Below are 22192 nucleotides of genomic sequence, written 5' to 3'. Positions count from 1 at the left end.
CCCTGAGTAAGGTGATTTAAGCTATTTACCCTCTGATTGGGGAGGAGAAATGCAAACCATTTACTTTTGTTGTTAATTCTCACCTGAGTATATTTTATCCATTGATTTTTGGAGCTAGTGGGAGGTAGGAAAGAGGGGAGAGAATGGGGGAGGGAGGGGAAAGGGAGGGGGGGAGAGAGAGACAGACAGACAGACAGACAGATGTGTATGAGAATATGAGAGAAACATCGATCCGGTTGCCTCCCCCACCCACCCTGACCGTCCCTGCAACCCTTCCATGTGTGGGTCGACGCTCTGACCATTAAAACCCCAATCTCTCAGTCAGAGTAGCTACATTTCAAGTGCATTTCATTGCAGAAAGCTCTGACTGGGCAGCGCTACATGTAAAGGAGAAGGGATATGCCTTTTTAGTCAAGGACCTGCTTAGTTTCATTGGGCAGCTGTAACAAATGGCCACCAACGTCACAGCTTAACACAGCATGAATTTACTATCTTACAGATCTGGAACCCAGAAATCCAAAATGGGTGTCACTGGGCTGTAATCAAGGGTTGGCAGAGCTGGTTCATTCTGGGGGCTGTGGTGAAGAATCAGATCCCTTGCCTTTTCCAGCTTTTAGAGCTGCCGTATCCTTGATTTATGGCCCCTTCATTCCTGGTGCAAGCCAGGTGGCGTGTGCCCAGCACACAGTAGGTCCTCACTGCTGTAGCCTGTCCCAAAGCCTGGGCACCAGAGCCAGTTCCCAAAATGTTCCTTTGGAAACATTTCTGGAAGTTGTGAACTTTTCCCACTTTCCAGCTGCATGTCCTGTGTGTGACAGGACACCTCAAGGTGTCTGGGCTAGCACAAGCTCATCAGAGTGATATTTCTGTTGCAAAACATCCAATATTCACTCAGAGTTGGACGAGCAAAGACTGTAAAGGAGGGTTTCATCAGGGTCCTCATATAAAGCCCTTAACAGAGAACCTGACATGTAGTAGGTACTCAATAAATGTTACTCCCTGTAGTTATTATTCTTAGTAATACAAAACTGGGGTAGTAGGGAAACACAAGCGGTTAGGACTTAGATTGACATTCATCAGTTGGCCTGGTAGCAAATCCATCTTCAGGAATTGGGAGCTAATGAGCACACTTGAGATCTGCATTACCTGAGTCACAAGGTGAGAATTAGAGACTACTAGAGGTCAGAATAACCCTGGTACTGGATGAGATGACTAGGCACCACATGTTCATTTTAGAAAATGTTGAATTGCCGGCAAAAGTGTCAGAAGAGCCCTGGCTGGTGAGCTCAGTGGTTAGAGCGTTTGCCCACGTACCAAAGGGTCTCAGGTTGATTCCCCCCAACCTTAGGGCATGTGCTGGAGGCAACCAGTCTATGTGGATCTCTCACATCTTCGTCTCTCTCTCTTTCTCTCTCTCTCTCTCTCTTCCCCTCCCTCCCTTTCACTCTCTGAAAAAAGCAGTGGAAAAAAATATCCTCAGGTGAGGATTAACAACAACAAAAATGTGTCAGAAGAAAAATCACCTGTAATTCTGTCAGAGACAATTGCTATGAATATTTTGGTTTCTTTCCTTCCAATATTTTTTCTATGCAACATAGCATCACTGGAGCAAGCAAGCCTCCTATTCGCTTCAGTGCATGGCTGCTGGCCGCCATCTTGGCTGACAGTTAATTTGCATAAGGATATGCTGATTAGCCAATGGGAAGGGTAGCGGTCGTACGCTAATTACCATGTTTCTCTTTTATTAGTGTAGATATGTATATTTAATAAAACTAAAATTAAGGTAAAGTATATAGTTTATGTTGCATTTTATCACTTAATATGAAATTGGATTTTTGTATATTTTTCAATACTGGTTTCTAATGGCTAGGTTAGCTACTATTTCTCCATCTAAAACTATATATGTTCTTTTCAAAGTTTATACAATAACATACAGCTTGATGAATTTCTGCACGTGCATACACACCCATAAGACAAGACCACTACCCCAGTTGGAGTTATAAAATCCTGTGGTCTCTCCTAGTACATAACTTTTCCATTTTCACGAATTGACCCCAAGTGTGTTTATATATTCCCAACAATTGTTGCTTCTACTCTTCTTATAATGATGCTTCTGTGAACACCCTTGAACATACACATTTGTCTGCATCTGATTGCTTCCTTTGGAAACATTTCTGGAAGTTGTGAAACACTGGGTCAGAGGGTATGAATGCTCTCAGTTGAAATGCCTCCCTGTCAAACATCTTTCCAGGTCCTGCTTTCCAGATGGCTTTTTCCTACCTTGGGACTCCTGCTGCCCTTTTCTGGACAGTACAATTAGAGTTTTGTGTTAATGAGCCCAACTCGATTCCAGTGGTTGGCTTCAAAACTAGTTCCTCAGGAGCAGGCTTTGTTCATCTTTGTATACCCCTACTTGGAGGCACAATAAAAATTGAGTTCTCTGCCCGGCTGGTGTGGTTCAGTGATTGAGCATCGACCTATGAACCAAGAGGTCACGGTTCGATTCCCAGTTGAGGCACTTGCCCGGGTAGCAGGCTCGATCCCCAGTGGGGGCACGCAGGAGGCAGCCAATCTTATTATTGCTGTTTCTATCTCTCCCTCTCCCTTCCTCTCTGAAATCAATAAAAAAAAATTTTTTTTAAGTTGAGTTCTCCCTTCTGTCGTTGAAGCCCTTTCTAAAAGCAATGACACTTCAGGGCTTTTCAAAACCAGTTGAAATTGGTTTCACTTTTACAGTAAAGAGGACTTGCTGCAAAGCCAAGCAGAACTCTGAAACCCATCTTGAGGTACTTCTGAGATCATTGATATGGTTGAATGAGTTAATATATGAGAAAATGTTTCTTAAAAATGTCCACCAGACTGTTAAACTCAGAGCTAACAGATGGTCAAAGTGGGGTGGTAGATTTGCTTACATTTGTTTTCCCTATTAATCACTGGAGTGCTCACATACATTATTGGCGTAAGTCCAGTAATTTCCTCTCCTTTAAATTGCCTCCCTCTCCTTCTAGGAGGCAGAGGAGGAGGAGACTATAAGCCACGAGGAAAGAAGACAAAGTTTGAATAGTTTCTTCCATCTCTTTCCCTCTTCCATTTGAAAGACAGGATACAGTCCTGTGGTCTACTTAGAAATCAGTTTAGAGAACGTTTCAAAGAAGATACCCTGTCAGTTTTGACTGGATATTCATATAAACTTTTTAAAGAAATGAGTGATAGTGCTAACCCTTATCTGTAAGTTGTGAATTTATATTGTTTCTTCCCATGTACAAAACCAATTTTTTTCCTACAAGTAGTTTTTTGTGTGTTGGGGTATAAAGGAAGGCAGAATGTTTTATGATGATTTGGCTTCAGCAACTTTGAGACAAATTAAAAGCCTTAAACTGGTGCCAGAAAAAACTAAAATAAATTGCCCACTTCTAAGGGGTTTGTGTCTAAAAAGGCACAGCTGCTTTCACTTCAGGAGTCTGCCCAGTGCGTTCCTGTTGTTGCTCCTTGCCACCACATGGTGTCGCTGTTGAAGACTGGTCCTGTGCAGTTGTGGTAGCTGACCTGCTCATGGCTTCCACTCCCTCACTGCCAAGATTGCCTGGGTATGCTCTGCCCTCAAGCTCGTGAAACTATCTTCCTAGCCACTTCCATGGGAAGAGCAAGTCATGGACTTAGCCATTCCTCCCCCTAGTCTTTGGGGGCCAGTTTTTCTAAGGACATTCCAAACACAAAGGATCTTGTCCTCTCAGAATGGTGAGGCCAGTGCTCTCTCTAAATAATTTAAGGGATATATCTCTGAGGATATTACAGCAAGAGGATTTACCTTGAGCCCCACTTTTGGGTAACATTTCAAATATCTCTTCTTCAAAGCAGAAAGGTGGCCAGGTGAACTACAGTATCTATCACAGACCCTTAGAGAGGCTGCTAAAATTTTCAAGATTCCGTTCAGTGGTGATCTTTACCATGACAAGCATACGTTGTATATCAGTAAGTCCCCAATGTTGTGGATAGGTTCTGCAACTTTAAATAAGTTTTTATTGATTTTAGAGAAAGGAAGGGAGAGGAAGAAAGACACATCAATGTGAGAGAGAAACATTGATTGGTTGCCCCCTGTAGACACCCCCACTGAACCGGAAACCTGGGCATGTACCCTGACCTGGAATGGAACTGGTGACCTTTCGGTGCACAGACAAATCTCAACCAAGTGGTACTGGCCAGGGCAGGCTCTTCAACTTTGAAAGAAACAATGTATAACCAGTCTTACCACAGGTTAACTGATATAAACAAGAATTAAGTTCCTATGGCATATCATCATTATGACAAAAACATTTTCATTATAACATTATTCAAGGACCTGCTGTATGTTAAATGTGGAATAAAACTATATGTGTGTGTTCATATGCATCCTCATGTGTATATTTATTATATTTAATATTCATTTGAGAGGGATAGAGAAATAGAAACATTGATGAGAGAGGAACATTGATTGGCTGCCTCCTGCATGCCCCCTACTGGGGATTGAGCCCATAACCTAGGCATGTGCCCTAACTGGGATTGAACCAGTGACCACTTGGCTCCTGGGTTGATGCTCAACCACTGAGCCACACCGGCCAGGCTGTTTCTTCTTAGTTTAAAAAGAGTAGGTAACAACGATATATCTGATAAGGCGTTACATTCCAAAATTAATGAACTTATGAAACTCAACACGACAAACAATCCAATTAAAAAAATGGGCAAAAGACTTGAATAGACACTTCTCTTAAGAGAACCTGCAGATGGCCAATAGACATATGAAAAAATGCTGTCTCTAATCACCAAAAAAAAAATGCAAATTAAAACTATGAGATGTCACTTCACACCTATCAGAATGGCTATCATCAATAAATCAACAAACAAGTGAGAGAAAAGAGAACCTTTGGTTAGATGCAAATAGGTGGAGTCACTGTGGAAAGCAGTATGGAGTTAACTGAAAAAATTACGTATGGAACTGCCTTATAACCCAGTGATTCCACTTCAGGGAATGTATCCAAAGAAAACCGAAACACTAATTCAAAAGAATATATGTACCCCTATGTTCATTGCAGTGTTATTTACAATAGCCAAGATTTGGAAACAGACCAAGTAGTCCATCAGTAGATGAGTGGGTAAAAAAGCTGTGGTAAATTGACACAATGGAATACTACTCTGCTGTAAAAAGGAAGGAAATGTTACCCTTTGCGATCACATGGATGGACCTGGAGAACATTATGCTAAGTAAAATAATTCAGAGAAGACAAGTACCATATGATTTCACTCATGTGGAATTTTTTAAAAATGTTATTGATGTTAGAGAGAGGGAGAGAGAAACATCAATGATGAGAATCATTGATTGGCTGCCTCCTGCACGCCCCCTACTGTGGATGGAGCCGACCCTGGCATGTGCCCAGACCCGGGAATCCGAATTGGTCCACACTCAACCACTGACCCACTCTGGCTGGGCCTTAGGTGGGATTTAATGAACAATCTGAACTACCAAGCAAAATAGAGACAGACTCGTAGATAGAGGGCAGGCAGACAACTCTGGTGGGAGTTGATTAGGCGGGTGGAGGGTTTGAGGAAAAAAAACGAAAAAAAAAACCTGATGGACATGGACAACTGTGGTGATAGGGGGAAGAGGGCTTAGAGGGGATAATGATGGGGAAAAAACGTAAAATATTAAAAAACACAAAGAAAAATAAAAAAGAGTAGGTGAGCGCTTTCCAGTTTTCTTAAATAACCTGACCCATGCAAAACATTGCTTATTTTGGTACAATCCTTGATTAAAAGATACTGTATACATCTAGAAATTAAAAAGAGAGGCAGGACTAGATTATACTTGGGGGAGAGCTTTTCTTTCTTTCTTTTTGAGAGTTTGTTTATTTTGCTTATCTTAAATGAGATAAAGAATATTTCCAAGTGGGCAGGTTTCCAACTTGGACCATGTACACAAAGCAGCTCATTCTAAGGAGAGTGACTGAACGAAGTATTTTGCCCATGTTTATTTTCTCCTACAAGAGTGATGTAAAACTTTTCACATGTGCAGAAGCAGCCGTTTTTGCAAATAACAAATGCAAGACTAACAGGTGTATGGCAGACCCAAGACGCACATGTGGTTCTCATCAGCAGCCTCTCGCCTGTTTTAAATCTAGGTTTTCCGGTAACAACCAAAAAAGTTATTTCTCCTGAGGCCACGGCTAATAATCCACTCAGCCAGGCTTCCCACCCCTTTTCTCACAATAGTATTTCTAACAGCTTCCAGAGAAGACAACAGCAGCGGAAGCGGGCGGGAAGGGGGCTGGGCGGGGAGCCCCAGACAGTAGCAATTCTGGATTTGACCTTTAACTCCGGGTGACCTTGGGCCTTAGTTTCCTCCTTTAGGAACTGGTTGGCGCATAAAATGCGGGTTTGTTTTCCAGCCTCCACGCCAAGCAGGGTGGGTCTTGTAAAGCCAGGGGTTCTCCACACGGGGAGATTCCGCCGCCCCGGGCACCTTTCTGGTTGCCTCCGCGGGAGGAGCAGACAGGCATGCCGCCCAGCACCCCGCCAGGACCAGGACGTCCCGACCAGAGCGATCCGGTCCCGATGTCACTGGGGCACAGGTTTGCAACCACGGGGGCGGCTCAGGGCTGGCTTTGAAGCTATCCCAGCTGGGGTGGCGGCTCCTCCGAGAGACGCGTCTCGGCCTCAGCTTTCGAAACTCAGGCCAGCGAGGCGCTGCAAACCCCCGCCCTGTGGGGTGCGCAGGGACGCGGGCGGGGCGTTCCTCCGCGCCCCTCGGTAGACCCTCACACGCGCATCACTAAGTGGACGTTTGTCTCCCTCGCCCCCAAGAACGCCGATCGAGAGGCTAGGAAGGACCCCTGGGCTCGGAAAACTTGGCAGTGTCTCCCGCCCACGACCCCTGTCACCTCCGTCAGTGCGGGGAAGGTTTTTCTCCCCCGAGGAGGTCCCCACAGCGCTGGGTTCAAGGACTCCGCGCACGTCGCGGGTTTCCGTCGGGAACCTCCGCCTACGACACGGCTGGGGGCGTGGCCTTCAAGCTGCGGCCGTTGCCCCGCCCAACCGCCTCCCAACGGCTCCCCAGGTTGGGGGGTGGGGCGGCCCTGGGTTGCGGCGAGTGCGCCTGCGTGCGCCTGCGTTCAGGCGCGGGGCGTGGCTCGCGCGTGGCCCCGCCCAGGCCTGGCGTCTCCGCCCGCCCCATCTCCCAATCTCCTCAGCGTGGCGCCGACGCTGCGTGCGGCGCGGGTTACCCAGAGTGCTCCGCGCCGGGGCAGCTCACTGGAGTTTGGTTCTCGAGGCGGCGGCAGCAGCGGCGGCGGCTCCGGCGGCTCCTCCTCCTCCTCCGGTGGCGGCGGCGCCCCGGGCCCGAGCCCGAGCCCCGGCTCCCTCTCCGCCACCCCGCGCGCCCCCTCATCCTCCAGCGCCGCGGGGAACATGAGGCTCCGCTCTCGGAGGCCGGCGAGTGAGTGACCCTCGTCCCCCGTCTCAGCCCGCCCGCCCGCTGGCCTGGCCGCTCCCCCCCCGCCTCGCCCAGGCAATGACAGCGGCTCCGTCGTCTCCGCAGCAGATCAGGGACCGGCTGCTGCAGGCCATCGACCCCCAAAGCAACGTATGTACCCCCCGCGCGGGCCGGGACCGAGGCCTCGTGGGCCCGGGACCCTCCCCTTCCTCAGTATCCCTCATCCTCCGGGCTTCCGGGAGCCGTCTGAGGCCCACCTGTCCCCGAGTGCCGCTGCCATCCCAGCCTTTCGCCCCCCAGGCCCAGACCCGGGGCGCTCGGTACGTGAGGCCGAGGCTTCCGTGCGGCCTGGGTGAAGGGAGCAGACCGGATCTGAGGCCAGAGCTTTGCCTCCCTTCCTGCTCCAGCTCTACGGCCCTTGCTGCTCCTGACGGGGCTTACCCGCCTTGCCCTTCCCCCGAGACCCGAGATCCCCGGGAAACCCTCCCGGTTTGGGGGAGGGGAGGGAGAAAGGCTGTGGAGCAACTGGTGTCCTAGGTATAATTCGGGGAGCCCTTGCCACCTGTGTCTCGGTTTTCTGGGTGATCAGGGAAGTCCTTCCCTCTTCTCCTGCTGGAAGCACATTGACTTCGGAGGGGACCCCCTCCCCCCCGCTCGTTTTGCCCCTCGCTGGGTGCCCAGGGCGCCTGGAGAGCCCCTGGGTTCTGGGAATGGCCATGCCTTTGCCGGGTCCCTCTTGGGGTCGCAGCCAACGGAAGATGATCTTGGGGAAGGTGGGATTCTTCATGTTGCCTTTCTGGGCCTAACTGCCCATTGCGTCTCTGACCAAGCCAGAGTCCCACTTTTTGGTAGAGAATTAGAGGTGATTCTTTGCTATCTCTTTCTCCCAAGAGCCCTGTTTAGGTTGTCTCTTTCCCCTACCTAGGGGTCCCAGCCTGGTGGCTTGTGACCTAGAAGGTCAGGGTTAACCCCAAGGTGTCTTTCTCAGATGTCCCTACAATGAGGCTACTGTTTGCAGAGGGATCTCCCCTGCTCCCTCCGTGTGTGAAGGGAAAGACTCATCATGTTCTCACATATTCTCCAATGGGTTGCTGGCGATAGGGGGTCATTTTCCCCTGTGGCAGGAGCAGGTTGGTCAATGGGAAGATGGTATCCTGGTATGAAGTGAGTCCCTGCATTTGCTGGGAGACCAGGAAGTGGCCATTGAGATCACTTCTTAACATGCTGGGGATGGAAGAAAAAATCATCTTGGGCTTGGCCAGGTAACTTTCACTGTTGGGGCTTTTGGTTTTCCTTTATGTGAGCTTGGCTAATTGCTCTTAGTATGCTTTAGCCTGTTTTAGTTTTTGTGTGTGTGTTTTAAATCATGCTGGACTGTGCAGTTTTGGTAGAAACTGAGGAGTTATTATTCTCTAATCTGGTTTCTGTGTCATAAGTACCCCTGGTCTTCAGGCCCCATTAAGACTGACTTGGTGGGAATTGCTTTTAACAAATGTATACATTTTTGTTAGGGTTTTGGGGGTGGAGTAGGCACAAGCTATGTAAAACCTTCCAGAATTTTTGCAGTAACTGGTGCTACTATAATTCTCAAGACTGAAATATTAGAGGATAAAGCAAGTGACATAAAAAATGTAAGTCTTGATGACTTTTGCATCTTTTGTGGAGTCCCAGTGCAATTTCTTGAATTCCACGTGCTTGTTTGACTTTGGGAGAATCTGAGAGTGGCTGAGATGTTAGCATTGACCCTTAATGCCACCTAGGAGAGCTTTGGGATCAGAAGGTGCTTTCACAAGTGTTCATGATGTTGTAGATTAGGTGGGGCAGCAACCTCAGGGGTTGCATTGTGTGTAGGCTCTAATCTAGAGGGTTCCTAGGAGTAGGGGAGGAAAAGGGACTAGCCAGAATCTGGAGGAGGGAACAAATCTCAGCTTCATATATCCTGGTGCGTGCAGGAACATTACATTCATATGAGCTAATGGCTGTGTTACATGGCATAGAATTCACATTTCATGTGGCTTGTTTTGGATGACTCTAGTGATAGGTGTGCATAGAGTCCTACTAAGTAAGTGTGATGGATGGAATTGGGAAATTGTCTCTTTGAATATGAGTGATGAGGAAAGTCCCTCCCTTAAATGCTGCCATTGTTAGTGTTTGTGAACATTGTTAATAACCATTTGACTAGAGCGTGACTTAGAGCAAACCGAGTATAGATACTCAGAACCATGGTGGAATAGGTTGCTGGTGGAGAAGGTGCAACAGTATGGCCAGGCTGTAGTTTTCTTTTGACCTGGGTCCAGGTAAGAGTGAGGTGGCTCCAACAAGGCATTGCTGCCATGCAGCTGCTCTTCTCTGCCTTACCCAATTATGAACTCCACTTCTGGATAGTTAGTTGACACATATTTAAGATGTTCATGGGAAAAAAAATGGGGACAGAGTTGAAGAGCCAACACTAAAATTAAACGTCTTTTGAGAGAAGCAACACAGAATTGTGTCATGTAATGCTTACCTTTATGGGCAGTTATGGTTAACAAACAGCTTTTGCTTGAAAAATCAATGTAGGGCAGTGACCTAATATCCGCAAGTATCTGAAAAATTAGGGAAGTAACAAAGTAACATTTACTGACCTCCTCCTTGACAAAGGAGTTCTTAAGAGGAAAGTTGTTTCTTTGCTCTAAATTCTAGCCTCTGGAGTATTTGAATTTCTATAGCATCAACTCAGTACTGAAGTAATTCTTCTACACTCCTTTTCAGATACACTAACAGTTTTTCGGAACAGTCAAGCCTTACTCTTCTCCTGGTGTGTCAGCCCAGAGTATTGATGATCTCTCTGAGTGCAGTGTGCACATTTATTACAGCTTAATCTTGCTTCATTAGAGATGAAGTTGAGGGCAGTGTCTTTTCCTGCCCAGAAATCAGAGTTAGTCCACCCCAGCAGTCTCTTTAGCAGGTGATTAGGTTCCCACTTTTGTTTCACAAAAGTTCAGACTTTGTCTTCCTGACCAGAATGAAAGTTTTGTGAGCATGGTTTGTTTCTTATCTTCTCTCTCTAGAGCAGAAGCATTAGGATGTACCTTCTAAGTGCTGGTTAAACTGACTAACCCCTAGGATCCTTCTTGGACTTATGACTGAGGAGCTGCATTTGAGCCATCTTTTACAGGAAAGCCCTTGTGACTGCTATAGGCCCAGGGGATCAGTATGGTATATTCTAATGCAGAACTCTGTAGAGCTGTAAGGAACATGGATGTTTATCTGGCATCTGAGTAAAGGTCTGACTGAGATGGTGAGCAGATACTGAAGCCCCATGGCAAGTTGAATAACAGCACAAGGCAGGCCTTGCTCAAGGCAGGTGACTATTCCTATATTCAGAGCAGGGAGAGGCTAGAGGAGGCACTGAGGGGAAGAGGGACTTGAACTGGCCCTGGACGCTAGTGTAAATGCCTGCCAGCAGTCAGGCTCTTCAGCAGGAAACTTCAGGCATAACTTTCTTATTCACAGTTCTGCAGACATTAGTTTCCAACAGGAGGTGACCAAGGGGTCTCTGCAGAGAGACACACTCAAGAAGGATAATTTTCCCACCTAGGAATTTGAAGGTTAAGATGCTGCTTAGTTTTCCTGGGCTGCAAAGTGGAACTGGGGACCGGAGTATGTGCCCAGAAAGCTCCTTCCTGATCCAGGGTTCAGGTTATGGAAAGGGCAGCCGAGGCTAACATGAATTGTCTTAAAAGTTTTTTAATGCAATGTGCATTGTGTGAACTTTCTAAAATAACAAAGTTTTACACAGATATGCACACTTCACAGGACTTTGTACAGCATTTATATATATATATATATATATTTTTTTTTTTTATTGATTTTTTACAGAGAGGAAGGGAGAGGGATAAAGAGTTAGAAACATCAATGAGAGAGAAACATCGATCAGATGCCTCCTGCACACCCCCTACTGGGGATGTGCCTGCAACCAAGGTACATGCCCTTGACTGGAATCGAACCTGGGACCCTTCAGTCCGCAGGCCAACACTGAGCCAAACCGGTCAGGGCTGTACAGCATTTTAATAGCATCTTGTACTTCCCCTCACCAACCCTGTAAGGAAGGTGAGTTGAGCCACCTCTCTCTCATTTCTGCACAGTGACAGTATACGCTGCTTAGTGAGTGTCTCCTGTGTCCAGGAGAGGGCAAGATGCTTTTGTTACTTACTGACTTCATGTGAGGTGACAGCCCCAATACCCAAAGTTACTAAGTGATGTACCTCCAACTCTAAATACTACCACACTGCTTTCAAAGGTGGAGAGATGGCTCTGAAGAGGCCCAAGAGGGCAGTGTCCTCGAGCTGATAAGACAAGATGTGGGAGCCTCTTCTCTCTCACATAAGTTTATATATGACTCCAGTAGTTGGGTTAGATTTACCTGTGCCAGATCTAACAGGTTGACAATATTAGGCAGCCTGCCCCAGAAACATCTTAAGGTTACTTTTAGGGACAGAGTCCTGGGCCAGACCACACTGTGGTGTGGCAGCTGCCAGCTGACGTGGAACTTTTCATGAGTCTTGTTTTCTGCTTCCACGTTACAGCAGTTTTGATATTAACTTAAAATGCCATTGATTTCTGCAGAAAAGAGGACTCTTGTAAAATGGAAGACTGCTTGTTCTGATTCTCTCCAATATATTAGAGCATATGAAATCTAAGTATGTCACTGCCTGATCACGCTGTTTCCCAAATTCAGTGACATTCCTGTCTTTGCTCTTTATACTGTAGCCAGGATCTATGGGGAGAACAGTGTGGTGTGTTATGACTGTGGGAAATAGACAGGTAACAAGTGTCCATTATGAAGCAGGTGTGTGTTCTTGTTGTGACACTCCTTCAGAAGAGGGTGGACTTTACCTTGCATCTTCATGGAGGTCTCTGGGTGGTCCTCAGAGGTGGCTTTAATTGGACTATGTTGTCCTTTTTTAAAAAAACAAAAACTATGTTTTTATTGATTTTTAGAGAGAGAGGAATAGAGAGATAGAAACATCGATTGGCTGCTTCCTGCATGCCCCCTTCTGGGTATCAAGCCCAAAACCTGGTCATGTGTCCTGAGGGAGTATGTTGCAAAGGCCTGGGTAACTGTCCAGGATCAGCCTGTGGGAAGTGGTTTTTGTCCTGATACAGTTTTTAAAAGGCACCATGGTCAACTGGGCTCCTGGGCTCAGGACACAGATGTGTGGCAGGACACACACCTCAGGGTTAGGTGTAGGAGAGGAGCTGTGCTCGCCTATGGCTTGATTTTTGTGTCTTTGTGGGCATCTTCTTAGATGGAATTCTAGTTTAACCAGAACCAGGCCCCAGGCTCATCTCTATGTGATTGCAGTCCAGTAGTGGGTCTCCTGCCCAGCCCCTCGCTGCAAATTGTCTTCTGGGGAAGCTGCCTCTGTTGTGCTTTTTCTTTTTAATCCTGGTGTTGGGCTGTCCCCCAGGGGCCCACTAGCTAGTTGTCAGAATGGGTGACTGAGATTGTGGCTCAGCAGGTGGCAGTGTAGGCAGTGTATTTTCACTTCAGCCCCAGAATGCCCATGCTCAGAGCCCCCTTTTATAACAGCTTCTTTTCACTCTTGAGGTACAGGTGTGGAATGGAGCAAGAATTTACATAGGGATTCCATGAACTGGGGAGCATTTCCTGCATAAGGAAGGCCTACCAGTATTGTGCATGCTGTTTAAAAGTACTCTTTGAATGAATCCCAGGTCTTAGGGGGCAGTATACTTAACATCTCAATCACCAACTGGTATACTGTTTATGGAGACATATGGTAAAACTGGAAATGGGAGCTCAGCCATTGAATAAACGTTTCTAGCAAGAGCTTATGTGCTGGGTACAAAGGGTGCAGACCTGGACATTCCTGGCCCTTACGTTCCAGGGACCTGGAACCTCCATTGTAGGGAGAAGGGCAGGCATAGTGTGTGCACATGGACTATTTGGGGTGGGAGTGGGGATCTGGGGTTGAAGTGGCCTTAAAAGGCTTATAGTTCTGTCTTGTTCAAAGATTGTTCAGAATTCTTAAGAGCGTGAGAAATGGCTTTCTAGAGTACTTCATCATTTTGAGTTTTCAGAATGAAAAGTTTTACAGTCAGGTGAAGGAAGTCAGTTTTTGGAGGAATAGCTGGCAAGTCTTGAGTAGTTTTCCCCCTCAGCAGTGGGATGGGAAGGGGGCAGGTGTCAGGTTCTGTGAAGAGCCGGGGAGCTAATTTCAAGTATTTGAAGTGCTGTTGTACCCCGGTGTTACGTTTACTCTGGGTGGCAGGAGTTCCCGGGAGGGAGGCCCTACAGTACTTTGGGGAGCTCTTGATTATTGCCAGAGCTGGCTGGAGACAATTTGGGACTACCATACCAGGTTGGGGTACAGACACACCCAGGCCCTCTGTCTGGACCCAGAGACTACTGATAATATGAGTTCCTAGAGGTTCTGTGACTGCATGTGGAGCCTGCAATAAAGGAGAAGGATCATGTCAGGTGAGGTGCCACTGCCAGACAGATGGAATTCAAAGCCTTGGAATGCCCCTAGGACTGCAACGAAGTTTCCTGTCTTCATTGGAGGCTATGAAGTGAACAACTGCCGTTTACTGAGCACATACTATGGGCCAGGGACTGTGTGGAGTGAATCGCATCCTGGTTGCTTCTCTGGGCTTCATTTTAGGGAAGATCTGTCCAATATTGAAGAGGAGGCTGTTGGAATTTGGGCCTAAATCCAGTGCTGGTTAGCGTTAGCTCAGAAGCCAATGGGCTTAACGACAGCAGTCTTCCTGCTCAGTTCCTATAACCTTTTCCCCCTTAGAATTTCTAGCCTAGCTGCTCCTAATCTTTTTTCTGTCAGGATCCATTTTTATGATCAGAAACATTCAGGAACTCCCACATAATGACAGGTGTACTTTGAGTAGCTGTTTTTTGAGAAAATTCAAGGACAGAGCTAATCTAGTCATGCTTTGAAATGAAGTTATGTCTTGTCATCCAAACAGTATCTACTTAAATCTGCAAGCTGACCTTTCTTGTCTGTGTATGACACCTAGGGCTGGAACCTTTATACCGTTTGTTGCCCCCACCTCACTCCCTCCTCTCCCTTTTCCAGAAACCTTTCCTGCTTTAATCCAAGACAGTTTCCCCAGGTACCGCACTTGACTTAAAACCTACATTCCTGCTGATAATAGGTCTTGTTATTCATGTTCTCCTTGGATTACAAGCTCCCTGGTAGTGGACCATGAGTTCCTCCCCATGTATCTAGGACTTCATAGCAACTGGGTGCTTGGATGCTTGTTGATTATCCTGTGCAAAGGACTGATCTTGGGAACTGGCGGTCAACGCCGGGTAGGTATTGAGTGCTGTACTTTTCAGCACTCCTTGTGTGTTAAAGACTCATTTAATCTCTACAGCAACTGAGGAGGCAGGTACTGTGCCATTGTGGAAACTGATGGTCTGCGGGCATACTGCTAGAAGTGATCACGCTGGATTGAAACCCACTTCCAAGTCCTCACCCACCTGCTGAGATCTCCCATGTCACTGTGACAGCACAGTGGGTATAAGATGTTCTACTCTTGGCGGCTCCTGCGGGATGTCCCTGCCTGCTCGCCGCCAGCGCTGCCGCCAGTGCTGGGGCCGGCTCACGAGGCTTCTTCGGGACCAAGTCCTGACGTTATTACAAGACTACCCTTTCCCAGAGGTCGTTCACGTCGAATTATGGATGGTACTGACGCTGTTTGGCCCGAGGGCCCAAAGGCTGGCCGCGTATGAGAGTTGCTTCGGCGTTTTAATCCTGATGAATACCGTCTGCAGATGCAGAGTCCTGCTCTTCCTTATGCGCCGGTGCGCTGTGACGTCCCTGATTGTGAGCATGGCTGTCCAGCTTCGGACCCGCCGAAATCGAGCCAGAACTAGGGCCAGACGGCTGCAAAGTTCTGCGCGAGCCTCGGGGCGCTCTGTTTAAGCCCCGCCTGCTTGTGGCTGACCTCGGGAGAGGAGCACATTGCTTTTGGAAGGAATGCTGGCCTGGAGGTCAGGCGGCTAAGGGCTCCATCTAGTTTTGTTTGTGCCATGAAAATGGGGTTGAGGAAGGGTGTGGGTCAATGGTTCTTAATTCTGTGCCGTTCACATTATTGCAAACTCGATCTTTTATGGGAAGTTTAAATGGTTTTATAATAAACGATTTTTACCAGTAAAAAAAAAAAAGATGTTCTACTCTTCTTGCCTGGGTCCAGATCCTTATACATTTAAAAAAATATATATATCTATAAAATATATATTTATTCTGAGAGGAAGGGAGAGATAGAGATAGAAACATCAGGGATGAGAATCATAGCTCAGCTGCCTCCTGCCTGCCCCCTACTAGGGATGGAGCCTGCAACCCAGGCATGTACCCTGACTGGGAATTGAATCATGACCTCCTGGTTTATAGGTTGACACTCAACCACTGAGCCACACCAGCCAGGCACTCTGTAAGCTGGGCACTCTGTAGACCTTTTTATTCAGGCCAGAAGGAAATGCTTTGTGTTTCTCTTAAACTTTCTGAGGAAAGGGTATGAGGTGATTCTTCCTTTTTGTTTCTCGGCTGGCGTTTTTACCCCTGACAGAGAAAAGATGGCTCGTGATCTTAGATCCCTGGTTCAGTGTTCCCAGGAGATACTGTTCAAATGCCACGTTGGGATCTTTGGCTCTTTTTGGTCATGTGACAAACCAGACCCTTCCTGGACACTCCTCTCCCCTGGGTTTCATTCGTTAGGGTTAGGAAGTAGGTGATGCTTTTGGGTCAGCCTCATAGCTGCTGTGGAGACCCCAGTCACTCATCTGCTGTGTGCACAGAGTGATGTTGTAGGTGGCTGGCCTAGAGTCTGTGGTGGGAGGGTATTTTGGTGCAGATGTCAGCAGCCAGCTGATTTACTGATAAAGGACTGCTGTGTGTGTGATTGTGGCTCACTGAGGGCCCAGTAGGTGGCTCCTCTGCCCTGCTGGTATCTTCAGCTCCATCCCCTACCCACACCTCTGGTCATACTTGGCTACTTGGGTAGTACCCTGACCCACCAAGCTGATCGAAACTCCACTTGCATGCACTGGGGACTGGGGACTTCTTGTCTGCTCGATAGCTTATTTTGATATCCCCTCCCCCATGCCAACTTAGCTCTCCTGTCCCCTTTTGCCATCAGGTCCCTGTCCTAGTCCAGGTTGGGCTGTGGGGTAGTGGCCACATTCTCTTTCCCACAGGTGATCTCTAAGTAGCTAGCTAACTGCCCTCTTCTTAAGGCCAGCCCTTCTAGAAGCCACTTTCCAACTTACCCCCTCAGTTCATCTTGCATCTGTGCTGGGCATGCAGTTGGCAAGCTCGCTGTTTCATGCTGTCTATGGGGGTGAGTGACACTAGTGTGTAGGTATCTTCTATATAAATACACACACACACACACACACACACACACACACATGTACAAGCCTAATATGCAAAGTGTCCTCTCGGGAGTTTGACCGGGAGACTGGGAGTTCCATTGCTCACTGTGACATGTGCTGACCACCAAGGGGAGGCGTGGAACAAAGGAAGGCCCCAGCCAGCCCTGATCCCCAGCCAGGCCTAAGGACCCTACCCGTGCACGAAATTTGTGCACCGGGCCTCTAGTGTAATATAGGAACATTAGACCCTTTCCGCTAATTATTTCACATTGTTTGCCTCCAGTGTTCATTTAGAATAGTTGCTAGTAGAGCACCTGTCCTCCACTTCCTTTACTAATTCTGTTTGCAGGTCTCCCACAGAGGGAGGGTAGCCCTGTGCTCATGACAAGAGCTTGAAAGCAAAGGGGCTGATTGGCTCGAGTCATTCAAAGGCCAACTTTCTGTTCTACTTTTTGTGTAGCTTTCACACAGAGTGGTGTCTTCCCTCTAGCCCAAGGGTCCTCAAACTATGGCCCGCGGGCCACATGCAAATACAAATATTGTATTTGTTCCCGTTTTGTTTTTTTACTTCAAAATAAGATATGTGCAGTGTGCATAGGAATTTGTTCATAGTTTTTTTTTTAAACTATAGTCCGGCCCTCCAACGGTCTGAGGGACAGTGAACTGGCCCCCTGTTTAAAAAGTTTGAGGACCCCTGCTCTAGCCTTTGCAACTTCAGGATTCACCCTTGTGGAACATTATTTAAGGCAGTGGTTCTCAACCTTCCTAATGTCGCGATCCTTTAATACAGTTCCTCATGTTGTGGTGACCCCCAACCATAAAATTTTTTTCGTTGCTACTTCATAACTGTAATTTTGCTACTGTTATGAATCGTAATGTAAATATCTGATATGTGTTTTCCGATGGTTGCGACCCACAGGTTGAGAACCACTGATTTAAGGGAAGAAAGAGCAGGGGACTTTCCCAGAAACCCCAGTAGACATGTCCTGGTGTCTTCAGGCTTTGCTGGAATTAGCAGGCTGTGTTGGTTGGTTTGTCCAGAATAGAGGGGATGCCTCAGGAGACATCAGGGGCCTGTTGTTGGTGAAGGAGGTAGTAGAGTGGGAAGCAAGCTGGCAATGTCCCCTGGGTGCGTGCTAGTTTAATCACATCTTTGATGTGATAGTACCATCAGATAGTTGGTAAAGTGCTGGGGGCTGGGAGACTTGGGTCCAGCTGGCAAAATGGAAGTAGCTGAAATGTAAGGTCTGGATGGGCTGGTTTGAATGTTGTGAGGTTGCAGCACTGAGTTCTGAGTAACCCATTCCTTCTGGTCAAACCCGCAGACTCGCTGTAACCGGTTTGGCTCAGTGTATAGAGCATCGGCCTGCGGATTGAAAGGTCCCGGGTTCGATTCCGGTCAAGGGCATGTACCTTGGTTGCGGGCACATCCCCAGTAGGGGGTGTGCAGGAGGCATCTGATCGATATTTCTTTCTCATCGATGTTTCTAACTCTCTATCCCTCTCCCTTCCTCTCTGTAAAAAATCAATAAAATATATATATTTTTAAAAACAAAAAACCCGCAGACTCCAACTTGCCTGTAGTTGCACTTGGGCACCTTGCTGTTTGTTACCTTGTGTTTGTGCAGGTGCCGGTTGCAGCTTCTGACTCCATCATGGACTGAGGAGCACTCAGGAGTCCAGGAGCTCCTGCTACAGTGCTGCTTGTTGTCCTGTCCCTAGCAGCTCTCCTGGTGCTGCAGTAACTGCCTGGACCCAGTTTGGGCGGAAGAGGTGGTACAGTCCAGGAGGCCCAGACCACCCAGGCCTCCTATAGTTAAGAAAAGGCGGTGCCCATGACCCAAGCAAGAGCCATGCTCTGCAGACTTCTGTCCTCTGGGCTCAGAGGCATGGCAGGCCCTGGCTGTGTTCTGGTCTGGTATGATTGTCCTGTCTATTTCCTCTTGTCTCTCCCCTCCCCCTGGTTAACCTGGTAACCAGAAACTGGTGCCTGCATATCTTGGCCTAGCTTCTTCCTCTTAGGTAACTGAGAGGAGTAAGGGCAGGTGATTTTCATGACCTTCCTTTTTCCCACCCGGCTCTCAGCAAGCACCTGAAGGTGGGGTTGTCTGCTCCCCCTTTGCTGGCTGCTGGCAGCCTGGCAGTGACAGAAGTGGACCACAAGTTAAGTTTTAGGCACTGTGTCCATAGACATAATTTTTATATGTTGTTAGATTTTGCTTGGCTTTGGTAATTACTGTGGAGAAATTCTGTTTACAAGTGGAGATGATAAAACTTAGAACCATTTTTAGTAAACATTTAGTAATTTATAAGCATTGGCATTTCTAAAGAATCCACGTCCTTCCCTCTTTTCATTTATATGTGATGTTGAAATACAATAGTGTAGATGGATTCTAGTTTCATTCAAACGTTATTTTAAGTACTTTGAAATAATGAAGAACTCTAATTTATTGTGTGGTGTGCCAGTAAATGTTTCTAGGAAAAAAATGCATTTACATATGTACATAAGTTTATAAATTCTACTGATATGAAGGATGGGTAGCACACAGTTTACAAACAAGGAAATAAACGACACTATTGTCAATTCCATGCAGCCAATTGTTTCTCTCAGACTGCTTTCCTTGATTGTTGCTGAACTTTTGTATCTATAGTCATCTTAGGAGTATAGTTCTTACTTGAAGATTAATTGATATTTTTGTTTATGTTAATGAGTTAAGTGATATCTGCGGAATCAGATAATAGTTTTCAAATACTGGAAGAATATGTCCTCAATTGTGCTATTCCTAATGTAACGGATATGGGCATGATACACTATTAAGTTTAATCTGCATTATTAACATTTTCTCCATCACTTTTTTAAATCTAAACCCCAGGGTTGCAAACTATTTCTGCAGAGGGTTAGGTAGTAAATATTTTTGGCCATACAGTGTCTGTCATAATTCTGCCTTTATATATAGCACAGAAGCAAACATAGACAATATGAAAATGAATGGACATGACTGTGTTCCAATAAAAACTTTGCTTATGTGGTTAATTTGATATTATGTGAATTTCACCTCAATAAAAAAAATATATATAAAATGTGGGAGGGGACTTTTTCTGCAAAAATAAGCATTGGGATGTCCAGCTGGTGTGGTTTAGTGGTTGAGTGTGGACCTATGGACCAGGAGGTCACAGTTCGATTCCTGGTCAGGACAGGTGCCTCGGTTTTGGGCTCGATCCCCAGTGAGGGGTGTGCAGGAGGCAGCCGATCAATGATTCTCTTTCATCATTGATGTTTCTATCTCTTTCCCTCTCCCTTCCTCTCTCTGAAATCAATAAAAATATTTTTTTTTAAAACTGGTAATTTTTTTTTTAAACACCAAGTGTTTTAAAAACAGCAACAAAAAGCAGGCATTGGGATGTATAGAGTTCACCAATCTGACAATAAATCAAGACCTGATTTGAGTGTTTGTCAATTTCTACAGTTTAAATACTTCTACCAGGCTCATTTCAAGCCAGTAACATGATGCTAGGAAAAGATTTCTGAATAACCTTGGGCTCTCATAGGCTGCTATGAGCTGGCTCCAGCACACTCCTGGGTGGAGTCCCTATCCTAGGCCAGGTTGGACCCTGGTGCAGGGTACAGCAGCCCCAGGAGAGCAAAAGTATTGGTGTATGTGCAAATGGAGATCTGGGCTGTAGGCCACAGGTTCCTTGTCCAAGATGGCATCAGTGCCTTTGCAGCTGGCTGCTGAAAGGTTCTCTTAGTTTGAGTGTTTGGGGGGCCATGCCCAGAGCCCCTTGAAGGTACTTGATGAGTCAAGCAGGGCGCTGTGCTCCAGATCCTTTGCTGCCCATTCTTTCTGGGGCTCTGGGGCTGAGGTGACCACCTCTCCTCGGCCAGTGGTTGGGAGGAATCCTTTCTCTCACGTGCCACACTGTTTATTTTCTTCAAAGCTTTCGGGACAGTCACCTGTTGTGTTTGCTTGTTTCCCTGACTTCCTCCTCAGCACATAAGCAATATATTTGTATTTTCCCAGTAAATAAATAGTTGCTAAATGAACACTTATGTCTATTCTCTTCTGGCTGCAATGGTTGCAGTGTGCAGTCAGGATGGCTTTAGGCTCCCATGTCGAAGTTTTTCCTGACGTGTCCTCCGTGCGCGTGTGTGTGTCCATCTTCTGACTACATTCTCCTTCCAGATCAAAGAAGTCATTGTTGCTGACCTCACCACTGGGCCATAAAAATTGCTCTAGATCTCAGCATGGCTAATGCCATGTTTGTTTCTGCCCCCTTCTTCCAAAAAAGAAGGAATGAAACCCACACCCAGTGCACCTTGAGGCTGCTTTTGTACTGACTATGTGGGCCTTATTTACAGGCCAGACAGTCTTCAGAGAGTCTCAGTGGCCTCTCCTCTGCCGACCATGGTATCCAGAATTGCCACTTTACTGAGAATCACACTGCTAGTTAATGAGATAGAAGGACTGGCCACGCGTGCAGTCCTGGGTGTTTCATTCCTAATTAGATGAAGGCAGTTGTATTTCTGGGGACCCAGACCAAAAGCCATCACCTTATGGGAGCAGGGAAATAGCAGCCCTGGAGAGGCCAGCATTGCAGCCTCCTGACACACCAGATGGGTAAAGCCAGGTGATCTGATAAGGACCAGGTGGAGCCCCAGTTTTGCTCTGAGCTGCCTGGTAGGCTAGTGACCTGACACCCTATCCCTTTGCAGGAGGTGGAAGTGTGTGAGTTCAGTGAGGAAAGGAGGAGGAAAGCTGGCCTGACTGAATGACAGATTTGTTGAGAGTCCGATAGGATAAGGAGACAGATATGAAAAGGCACTTGGTTATTAAGAGCTCCATGCAGCCTTCAGATCTTCCTTTCCTAAGGGCTGCCATTTACAGGATGGGCTCTTGGCACCTTCCATTTCAGTGCTGTGGTGTCAGGTGCTTATGCCCTCTCTCTCGGCATCTTCCACCTGCCCCATCCTCCCCTCTGCCTTCTTCATGTCTGTTTCTCCTGCCCACCATTCATCTGAACCTCTCACCTCCTCCAACCGTCCCAACAAGCACCAGCCTGGAGACCCTACTCCTGGCCTTAGAAACATAGAGGTGCCACCTCCTGGCAAGGTGCCCTTGTGCCAGTTCCTTCTGTTGCTCTCCATATGTGTGGGATATATGAGGACAGCAGCTGCCATGGGTTGCAGATGGGTGTGGCAAAGGCCAGTGACATTTTTTGTGTCTCCCACCTTGGAGGTGTTCTATCCATGTTACATCTGTCTATGTTACATCCATTTCTCTTTTTAATTTACCTGGGCATCCTGGCCTTCATTCTGAGAACCCCAAGGCCTT

General features: G+C 47.0%; 1 protein-coding gene across 3 annotated transcripts in view; it reads left to right on the top strand.

Moving 5' to 3' along the window:
* The first annotated feature begins 7292 nt into the window (after positions 1–7292).
* Positions 7293–22192, top strand: part of MED26 (mediator complex subunit 26) — a 44218-nt gene continuing 29318 nt past the window's right edge. For 2 of the 3 annotated variants that reach the window (XM_014465149.1, XM_006099659.3), the window contains exon 1: positions 7293–7612. In XM_014465149.1, the coding sequence (XP_014320635.1) occupies positions 7541–7612 (72 nt within the window). In that variant the 5' untranslated portion in view covers positions 7293–7540. Of the gene's footprint in view, positions 7613–8450; positions 8725–22192 lie in introns of all 3 variants that reach the window. The other variant, XM_014465151.1, reaches the window with a different exon arrangement.

Source organism: Myotis lucifugus, unplaced genomic scaffold (assembly GCF_000147115.1).
Source record: "Myotis lucifugus unplaced genomic scaffold, Myoluc2.0 scaffold_280, whole genome shotgun sequence".
In the NCBI taxonomy this organism is placed as follows: Eukaryota; Metazoa; Chordata; class Mammalia; order Chiroptera; family Vespertilionidae; genus Myotis; species Myotis lucifugus.
This window is presented reverse-complemented; position numbering and strand designations above follow the sequence as displayed.